The sequence below is a fragment of the Nymphaea colorata genome, chromosome 2 (assembly GCF_008831285.2).
Source record: "Nymphaea colorata isolate Beijing-Zhang1983 chromosome 2, ASM883128v2, whole genome shotgun sequence".
NCBI lineage: Eukaryota > Viridiplantae > Streptophyta > Magnoliopsida > Nymphaeales > Nymphaeaceae > Nymphaea > Nymphaea colorata.
In genome coordinates, this window is record NC_045139.1 from 16,811,909 (window position 1) to 16,821,414 (window position 9,506).

Sequence of the window (9,506 nt, forward strand, 5' to 3'; positions counted from 1 at the left end):
TCATGACCCAGATCGTTTTAATCACTTCTTCTGACTAAGCAACGGTCAACTACATTGTTCGTGGACCACGTTTGAAGCTTAATCGAAGAAAAGCGTCTGGTAATGTCTTTTATCTTTTGAGGCTAAAGAAAAGTTGTTAGATGGAACTACTCGGATGTTAGTCAACTTCATCTGGAAGCGGTTTCCATTAATAAATTAATGGAGAGGTAAAAGAGAGAGAGAGAACAGTTACTTTCTTCCTTCAACCTTCCAGGTTATGATTCATATCAGGTTTTTCTTTCATGACGATCTAATGAATGAGAGAGAGATAAAAAGTGAAAAGGCGAGGAGAAAAGAGGTTTACGTCTTCTCGGTACATTTGATCACAAATAATTAACGGCATCAAATGCGTCTTTGGGATCTGCACTGTTGCTGAATTCCAAGTCGGTTTCCCTCTCTCTCTCACATCTCACATTTGGACCAGTTTCCCCTCTTAACTACTTTCTCAACCAATACCAAGTATTTGTCAATCTCTCCCTCCCTCTCTCACACAACAATCACCAGCAATTCCTTCGCTCTTTCCTTCAATTCTCTCTCTTTCTCTCTCTCTCGCCGCTGTGGTAGAATTTATTCTTCGAGAAAGAATGCGTTGCCTATCTTTGCTCTGTATCTCTCTCTTCCTCTATCTTTTCTCTTGGTCTGCTTTCACCTTCTGAGTTTCGTGTAGGAGGAAGAGAGATACCCATATCCTGCTTTTCACAGTATCAGGTCGTACCTCGTTCACTCTATCCTCCCTTTCTGTCTTTCGAGATTAGAAATCTAGCCTTACCTTGATCTCCCTCTCTCCCTTCTTTCTCTCTCATGAGGAGGTAGAAGGTAAATGGCGACGAATTCCAATATGGGGTTTCATCAGGGGACGCTCATCCCCCCGGCGGCGTATAATCGCCACGCTATCTCCTTTCAGACCGGGGCCATCAGTAGCTCCTCCGGGATCCACTCGCCGGACACCGGAGGGTTCGGGGAAGCGTTCTCTGCTCTCAAGCACGACACCGGCTTGGCTGTGGATTGGTCACCTGAAGAGCAGTCCATACTGGAGAAAGGGCTAATGAAGTACTCTCTCCCCCCCTCCCCTACCCTCTCTCTCTCTCTCTCTCTCTAACCCCAGTTCGTTGATTTCTTTGATTTCTTGCTATTTGGTCATGTTGGTACTCATCGTTTTGTCGTATTTGCTGGGCACAAATCTTTCCTTGAATCTCATTGCTCCAAGGGGTGGCGGTGTGGGCTGACGCTCAGTTTTTTGACCCGCTTTCCCCGTGCATATTTTGTCTGTTCGTTTTTATGAAATTTGTTTATTAGCTGCTTTCGGCATGTACTTACCATGTTTTACTCTATGTTGTTTATTTTTCTTTCTGTAGGTCGTACTGTTGTCGTTTTTAAGTGTTGTCCCTTTAGTAGTTAACTTCAGAAATTCGGCAACTCTTTTTACTGCTCTTCCATTACTAGCGTGGATCTTTTCATGTATTCCGTAAATATTTTTTCGGTGAGAATTTCCATGGTGGCTTACAAAATCAAGTCCCCTTCATTCAGATACAGGACGGAAATACCACTATGATTTTTCTTCGCTTTATGGGATGTAGTTGATCCCCTTCAACTTCATGACAGTTAAAACCTTCCTACTGCCTGTACGTTTTGGTGGTGCTGCTTGAATAAAGTTGACCATCTATTTTCTGCTGTCTTTTGAAGCCAAATCCATAGTCCATCTATTATTTCTAAGTGCTTCATGAGCGTTTCTCGGGTCGCTCCACGCTGCTTCTTAACATTTGCTTTGGTTCTCCACGGAACAGCTTTGTTTACCTTTGGCAACTCTTTCTTGTTGTTTTCAGGTGTATAGATGTATACTCATATTCCTTGATGTTTTTTCTTTTTTTTTTTTAATTCTCTTTTCAGGTATGCGGGTGAACCTAATATCATGAAGTACGTCAAGATTGCTTCTGAATTGAGAGAAAAGACTGTTCGGGATGTTGCCCTTAGGTGTCGTTGGATGACAGTGAGTTTTTCTTTTCAATTTCCTTTTGTTCTGCACAAGTAGCAACGAGCGTTGTGTTTGCTACAGGATTGCTCGTCTGATTGTCAATTGGCTAGAAGCAAAATGGGTCCAGAGCTTGAAATTATTTTCTTTCCTTGTGTCTGGAATCTTCATTGTATTTTCTGTTCTAATTTGAGAGCATTCTTTGCCCTGCCAATCTGTTTGCATTATCTTGTTTAGGTGCATGAATTCTACACGGATTAGTTTTGTTGGCAGTACAATGAAAATAAAAAAGGATAGACCATGAGCTTACTACAATGCAGAATAGTTGACAGTACTGAAATTTCTTTCCATAATTCTGTGAAATCTCAGAGGGTTGTTGTCTCGTTGTATTAGAACCCTGAGTATCTTGAGATTTTCAAAATATCAGTAATAGATTGTTGGTTGATGTCGTAATGTGTCATGTTTGACGAAGTAATTTTATTTGCAATCATTTTCTGGATACTGTGAGTCTGTGAAGACACGCATGCCTAAAGTCCATCAGTCTCTCAGTTTCAAGGTCTTGAATTCTTCCCTTATGACTGATGATTGGACATGGCTTTTCCACAGAGAAAGGAAAGTGGAAAGCGGAGGAAGCTAGAAGACTGTTATTCAGGGAAGAAGCTTAGAGATAGAAAGGTAAATGGCTCAATACCGTTTCCATTTGGGTCTCCGTGTTACATACTCATTGACTTTGTGCAAATAGTTTTTAAAGGAAACATGACAACTATATATATATATATATATATATATATATATATATATATATATATATATATATAGAGAGAGAGAGAGAGAGAGAGAGAGGGAGAGAGATGTCATGGTAAATGAGTTTTCACCCATAACCATGCTTAACTAGCTTCCATCTCTCATTGTATCTAAATTCATGCCCTTGAGCTGGGATAAATTGGTTATTCATGTTTAAAGTCATATTTTCAAAATTACAACTCTCTCTCTCTCCCTCTCTCTCTTACATATACACACACACACACACACACACAGAGAAATCATTGACAGAGCACAACTTTCATTTTCACAACTTCTTTTTTATGATGGTTTGGGGGGAGTTGGTGTCGAGTTGTGAACACCAGTATTGCACCAGTTCTGCTATTCAGATCCAGAGAGAGCACTACCTACTGTCCAGAGATGGGTACTACCCATCCTGGACCAAAGTACATGATTTGAAATGGGTCAGGATGGGCACCCATTGTTGACAAAGTGCTTTCTGGTTCTGTACGAGCCGAACAAACTGGCATTTTGATGAGGGGTAACAAGATCCAAAGCTTCAGCTTAACATGAACTCCGAGGTCACTAATCTTGGATGTTGGAGCTTTTCCACTATGTATGTGCATATGTGTGTGACTGTCTGTGTGTGCAGAGTGAGAGGAGAGTCTTCTTTGGTACAATGTATTTATAAGTTTAAACCTATACTGCTTTGTCTGCATAGAGCTGATCTGAGTGATGCATGTAACCTTCTGAAAATTTTCCTTCAGACCTTCTCTTATCTGTACTATCTTGAGAGTGAAGACTAATTATTGAAGAGGATATAAATTCAACACTTTTCTAGTAAACTAGGATCTTCATGGCCTAGGACTTATCAAGTCATAATATTGGACATGGCATTGGCACTTAGCAAGTGGCGAATAGAGCCATGCCCATGATAAACATGTTGGAATTAGTTTGAAGCTTTGAAGGTTGAAAATAGGAGCTTTCCAGACCGTAGCAATGGAATACGCATGGTTCATGTCGTATAGACACTTTTAATTTAGAGATATGTTCTATGTTGCTCCTGCTGGTTATTAAGTGTTCTGTATAAATGTTGTACATGCAGTTAAATTGTATTTCAGATCTTTAACTGCTAAATTCTTTCAGGAGAAGACCATAGAGTCCTCTAGTAGGGCTAATATATGTCCAGTCCCACAGCTGAACTTGGGTACATATCCTTTCATGGTGCATCAGATAGCCAACGGCAATGCATTATCAAGTCAAGGTAGGTTATAATCTTCAGATTCAATTGAGCTAGTGCTATTGTGTGCATCAAATTTGTAGTATATGATTTCTCTGGTCATGTGGCAATGTTGTCAAAGCTTACTGGTTTTTAAATGTTTCTGTCGCCATGTCTAAATTTCAATATTACTGTAACTTGGAAGCACATAAAGTAAAACACAGGTGTGCATATGGAATGCGAGTCAGGTTGGACCCAAGATAGACCCAGACTGGTTTCAGATTTTGACGAGAGAGAGAGAGAGAGAGAGAGAGAGAGTTCTTTGAATGGCCTAGTGGCTAGAGACAATACAGATGATCCATGTGCCTGTCTCACCTGATATTGATGACATGGAGGTTTCCATAGGGGCTTCAAATTTTGACAGTCCACACTCCACACTTGTCATAACTTTCAAGGCTCCTAACACATAAGATTCTTTTTTTCTGTTTTTGTGTTTGGAGATCCTAGTATCGGTTCCCAAGTTCTGCAGGTGAAGAAGCTACAGAAACAGTTGTGAAGCCATTGACATTGCTCCTCTGGGCTGCATGTTATAACCGTATTCACAAATGCTTTATCGCTTGACGAGGTGAAAACTTAAGTATTTAGGAAAATGTCAGTATATTCTAAGTACAAAATATATAAAAACAAAACCAAAACATATGCAAGAAAAGATGAAGAAGCTCCTCTGTAGGGTATCACAATGGAAACTTTATACTAAACAGTACAAAAGGAAGAAATAAAAACTCTAAGATATGAAAAAAAGAAGTATATCTGGAGGGAAGAAACTGAAAAATACTTTTTTGGGAGAATCCTGCTGTGATGTAATAATATTTTCAGAATATTGGTGAGGACCATTACTTTGGTTGATACTCATCTGCTTTTGCCAAAGTTTGAAGCAAATTCTCTGTTGGCAGCTATGACTCCGACAATGACTACCACAACCCAGCATCTTTTGGAAGAAAATAACCAGGTGTTTAACCAGATTGCTGCCAATCTTCAAGCATACAAGGTGATTATGCAGGCTTGTTTACTGTTTCATTTGATTGCAGTCACCCAAATCTCTCTCTCTCTCATATATATATATATATGTGTGTGTGTGTGTGTGTGTGTGTGTGTGTGTGTATTCTTATGTAGGTACATTCTTTAGTGCATGATATTTTGATTTGATTTTATTGAAAAGCGTGAGTCACACCAGTGATTGAGAATCACAGGTGTTAAGGGAGTTTGCTTTCACAAGAGCCACTGAACGCACCACAGTTTTGTCTATGTGATTCTTCTGTGCTTACCTGCGTAAGATAAAGAATCACAGGACAAACTGTAAGTTTCCTTAATATAACTTAAAGCATCCGGCTATATTGGCAACTATTTTTTTCAGATAAGGGGAAAAAACGCAAAAAGGAAAAAAGAATCACTTTCTGGTTTGGTGATTTACAACGCCAGGTGCTATTTGGAATCAGGGCTACATCTATACGTCTCAAACTCATGACAACCTGCCAACTTGGCTTCCTCTTGCTGCCTCTGCAATGACCTGAGCCTTCATGGACTCCTTTTAAGAACAAGTTATGCCACCTTTTGTTTTGTTAGAGAGACAATAATTTAAAGGCCTTTAAGTAGCCTTTCTTTATTGGCAAAACTCAGTTATTCAAAGACGGCACATTTTTTAAACATATATTATAAACCAAGGTATCTAAATGCAACTTGTTGATGTATCAGGTTGCACTGTGTAAAGAGCTGATCAATTAGGGATTTTTCTAATGAAGTCACTAAAGGGAATTGGGGACAGAGGCAGAGTGTGGTGGATTAGGGCCCTTATTTTCTCTCTATTCCCTTTGTTCCTGGTGACGTTTTGATCTCTGCCAGATAAACCTGAATGGTTTGTTTATCTAGTGAACACTTGAAACGTGTTGTACACCTACTCTGCCAGCTAAAAGCTTTCTTAGATAGATCACATATTCTACTTTGCGCTGATTTCACATGTCCAGAATTTGTTCAAACATTTCTAATAGGTATTGATGATATTACTGTTCTTGGTGATTTTGTATGAACCCATTTTAAGACATTAGTGCTGCTAAAAATGATCTTATTTTATCTTCTTTTTATTTTGCTAAGGTACAAGACAATATTGAACTTTTCCTGCATGCCAGGAATAATATCACGGCCATCCTCAATGAGTACGTTAGCAATTTTTACTGTTTTATCATTCTGGTTTTGGTACCTCTAGTTGTAATTTCTGACTTGTAGACGGTGCTGCTTAATATGTACAGCATGAACGGGATGCCTGGGATAATGAGTCAGATGCCTCCATTACAGGTCACTATCAATGAAGAACTTGCAAGTACCATTCTCCCCAATACCAGTCAGGTGAAAACTCTCTCCCTTCCTCCGTTCCTCTCTCTCTCTCCCTCTCTCTCTCTCATGCTATGTGAAAACACCCTTTTGGGTTTTTAAGCATTGTGTACAAGGCATCAAAATATGCTGCCCGCTGTTTCATCTCAAATGCATTCAATATTTCTAAGCTGATGAGTGCTGGTCAAACTGTGCCTGAGGTAACATATGCAAACTGCAGGTTATAAGCTATGAAAGGGGTTATGTGAACTCAAGAACAGCTCCGAGACATGGTTTTGACACGTGAAACATTGCAACATCCTGAATTTTTTTGTATCAACAAGGTCTTCTCTCAATTCTTGACCACTCCATGACGATTCGCCCTACAGTCAGACACCTGAGACTTCAGAAGACTTGATTTAGCAGTCCAAGTACTTGATGGATACTCTGCTAGAGATCGAAAGAATAATTTTCAGTTCAGACATTGGGATGTCATATTGCAAGGGCGCCTGTACTGTAATCCTGCAATTCACTTCAAGCAACCTATGGAGATGAAAGAAGGGTGTGCAGGCAATTGAGCTGAGAATTGCAGACCTTGTGAAAAATGGCAGGAGAGCTGCTTCGAGCTTCCTCAATTATGTATTACACGCTTACATAGGAGACACACACGTGCATGCATGCACATTACATGAACCTTGTTCGCAGTTTCCTGCTCATTGAGGCATGCAAAAGCCCATGTAAAATTTTTGGGGCATGAAATTATAGATACTGAATAAAACTGGAGAAAATAAAGTGCTTGTCATTGATTTTTCCTACCAGACTAAAGTTGCAACTGCTAAGAGGAAAATTACTGGAGTTTCTGCAAGGGCATATGCCGCATCTTTCTTGTTTTTCTTTGATTTTGTCTTAGGTGTTTCATATACCGTCTATGTTTATATTTTGGTGAGAGTGACTGGTTTCTGCAATAATAGGTTGAGTTTTGCTCATTATAGGTTTCATGGAAATGGAAAAGATCCAATTTGATGAAACCATCAAGTCCCATTAGGTCTATTGGCATCAATGTATGTTTACCCTGCTCAATAAGCAGCAAGCAGCATATTGAAAATCAAGTTTGCTTAGGGATTGATTGACGGAGATATGAGAGTATAGGCATGGATGTGCGACGAGATTAAAAACTTATGTACCAAAAAATCCAAAGCAACGTGGAAGCAATATAGGGAGGACAATATAAAACTCGCTGCCTACCGTCTAACGAAATAATAGTGAGTTATTTTTATATACTGTGAATATGACATTGGTAACACTGGTTAGGACCTCTTAAAAAGTGATCTCGTGCACGATGATGGTTAGGACCTCTTAAAAAGTGAATCGGGCTTGCCGTTGTGTTTAAATGAAGTTTCTTTAACCTCAACACTCTTGACAGGAGACCTGATGCCTGCAGGAATAGAACCACTACTGTAAAATGCTGAAACTGGAACACATCGGCCAGTAAATCGAATGGTTCAACGATTCATCTAAATCAGTTGTGAAGCGACAAAAGAATGATAATTTTTTAAAATGAAGTAAATGCAATATTTATACATAATTGTGTAAAATGAGAACATTTTAAAAATAATCGATAGTAACTAATAATGTTTGATTTGATGTATCGCACCCTTGAACGGTTCGATTCGAACGGGCTCAATTTTACAACACAAAAGCAAACCATTAGTCCCCACATGAAGGGCAGCTTGGTTTTTTAATTCTTTCTTTATGCACATGATCAGGGGATCCGAAGAACTGTTCAGTGAAACCAAGAGAAACTGAAACTGTGTATCCTCTCTAGAGGAAGAACATTGCCTTTATTACGCATCCTCTCGTTGACACAGGATCCAGGAATTGGAGAACACTTCTCTGCGAGACCAATAGAGGAAATCTGGTGTGCTCTTGGAAGTCCAACAAATTTTCCTTGCTCCATGAGTGCTTGAAAATGAGACCAAGAAAAGCTTACTGAATGATTGCATAAATGTTATCAAGTGCCGCAACAATTTGGTTATAGCACTCCTGCACTCGCCCGGCGTCCTTGCTTCGAGCTGCGTAGTCCAACTGTTCGATGTAATGACCATTAAGCCTGAGAATGCCGCATTGAGGATGTATTGATTCGTAGATTGGTGATACGAGACAGTAAAACCAGCAATGGAGAACTTACTCTGGTGACGCTGTTGAACAAGTCCGAGTACAGCTTCCTGAGTTGAGGCCTCCTGCTGCCGGGCATTGACTGGATTATGGTGTACAGCTCCTGCCGCAGGCTTGAGGCGCTAGACCTCAGCGACTTCTGAGCTTCCTTCCACGACTCCAACTGGATCAAGTCCTTGAGCTCGACGAGTTCCTGAGCGTGGATTCTTGCTCTTGGCCGTGCCTCCTCCACCGTTAGATCCGGCGCCACGAACTTGAATTCTAAGCACAACCCACGTCCGGGACTCGAAAGGAAACATGGCGCCGATAGGAGAACGGTAGAGAGGGTTCTTCTACTTGTGGAGAAATTGGTGAGCGTTAAAGGAGTTCTTGTGAGGAATGGGGATTGAAGAAGAAACGCCATGCTGGTTTTGTAGATCAGTGGGGAGGCCATGCCAATGCTGGTCTGTAGATAAGCTTTGTTAATGGTGGGACCAAAGCCTTGGTCTGAATGATTCCATGCTTGTGGATGAGACTGAAATGGATTTGTTGTGGAGATGGGCACATGTGGTTTGGCTGTCTAAGATCTGCCATAGACCTAATTTCATTCATGGTTCCTGAGAAATCGAAAATTTTTTCGCCGATCTGAATCGAAATGGTGACAAATCTTTGTTTGGTGGCTTCCATTCAACGAAGTTGTTCATAATGGTACATACATGGGAACTGTGCAGTGGATTATTTGAATTATTTCTATTCTCCAAATAATGGCGTTGGGAGATCATGAATGAAACTGCATAATGAATCTGCATGAATTTGATCAACAATCGGATTTGAATTAATTTACCAGATCAGATTAAATGTATTCACAAGCAAAATGGGAGATATTGATGCCAATCCATTCAGATTGGGATTTATTGTATCCTACCCATAACCCAATTCATGTTCAAATCCAATCAGCATATATATATCATTGTGCAAAAAGTTAAGTGGGAATACTAT

At 40.0% G+C, this 9,506-nt stretch overlaps 2 protein-coding genes across 4 annotated transcripts; one reads left to right on the forward strand and one right to left on the reverse strand.

Annotated features, from left to right (window-relative positions):
• Positions 1–326: 326 nt before the first annotated feature.
• Positions 327–7,218, forward strand: LOC116249090 (uncharacterized). Of its 2 annotated transcripts, XM_050076451.1 has the most exons (9): positions 327–747; positions 853–1,089; positions 1,927–2,026; positions 2,615–2,683; positions 3,917–4,034; positions 4,943–5,037; positions 6,138–6,199; positions 6,293–6,389; positions 6,595–7,218. In XM_050076451.1, exons 2-9 carry the CDS (start codon positions 860–862, stop codon positions 6,658–6,660), a joined length of 837 nt encoding a protein of 278 aa, XP_049932408.1. In that variant the 5' UTR covers positions 327–747; positions 853–859; the 3' UTR covers positions 6,661–7,218. The 2 variants fall into 2 exon arrangements, with proteins under 2 accessions (XP_049932408.1, XP_031478077.1); XM_031622217.2 differs by having other exon boundaries at positions 329–1,089.
• A 938-nt stretch (positions 7,219–8,156) lies between these two features.
• On the reverse strand, positions 8,157–9,107 carry LOC116248471 (psbQ-like protein 3, chloroplastic). Of its 2 annotated transcripts, none has more exons than XM_031621272.2 (2): positions 8,542–9,107; positions 8,157–8,463 (listed from the first exon to the last, which is right to left on the reverse strand). In XM_031621272.2, the coding sequence occupies exons 1-2, from the start codon at positions 8,959–8,961 to the stop codon at positions 8,458–8,460; spliced, it is 426 nt and encodes a 141-aa protein (XP_031477132.1). In that variant the 5' UTR covers positions 8,962–9,107; the 3' UTR covers positions 8,157–8,457. The 2 variants fall into 2 exon arrangements, with proteins under 2 accessions (XP_031477132.1, XP_031477131.1); XM_031621271.2 differs by having other exon boundaries at positions 8,157–8,438; positions 8,542–9,101.
• Between the last annotated feature and the right edge of the window lie 399 nt (positions 9,108–9,506).

Bases quoted from the DNA above. Each gene is read 5' to 3' on its own strand.
- LOC116249090 (XM_050076451.1), top strand. From the start codon at position 860: ATGGCGACGAATTCCAATATGGGGTTTCATCAGGGGACGCTCATCCCC. The intron at 2,684-3,916 runs GTAAATGGCTCA...AAATTCTTTCAG, and splicing joins AGAAGCTTAGAGATAGAAAG to GAGAAGACCATAGAGTCCTC. The intron at 5,038-6,137 runs GTGATTATGCAG...TATTTTGCTAAG, and splicing joins CCAATCTTCAAGCATACAAG to GTACAAGACAATATTGAACT.
- LOC116248471 (XM_031621271.2), bottom strand. From the start codon at position 8,961: ATGGCCTCCCCACTGATCTACAAAACCAGCATGGCGTTTCTTCTTCAA. The intron at 8,439-8,541 runs GTAAGTTCTCCA...TACATCGAACAG, and splicing joins TGTTCAACAGCGTCACCAGA to TTGGACTACGCAGCTCGAAG.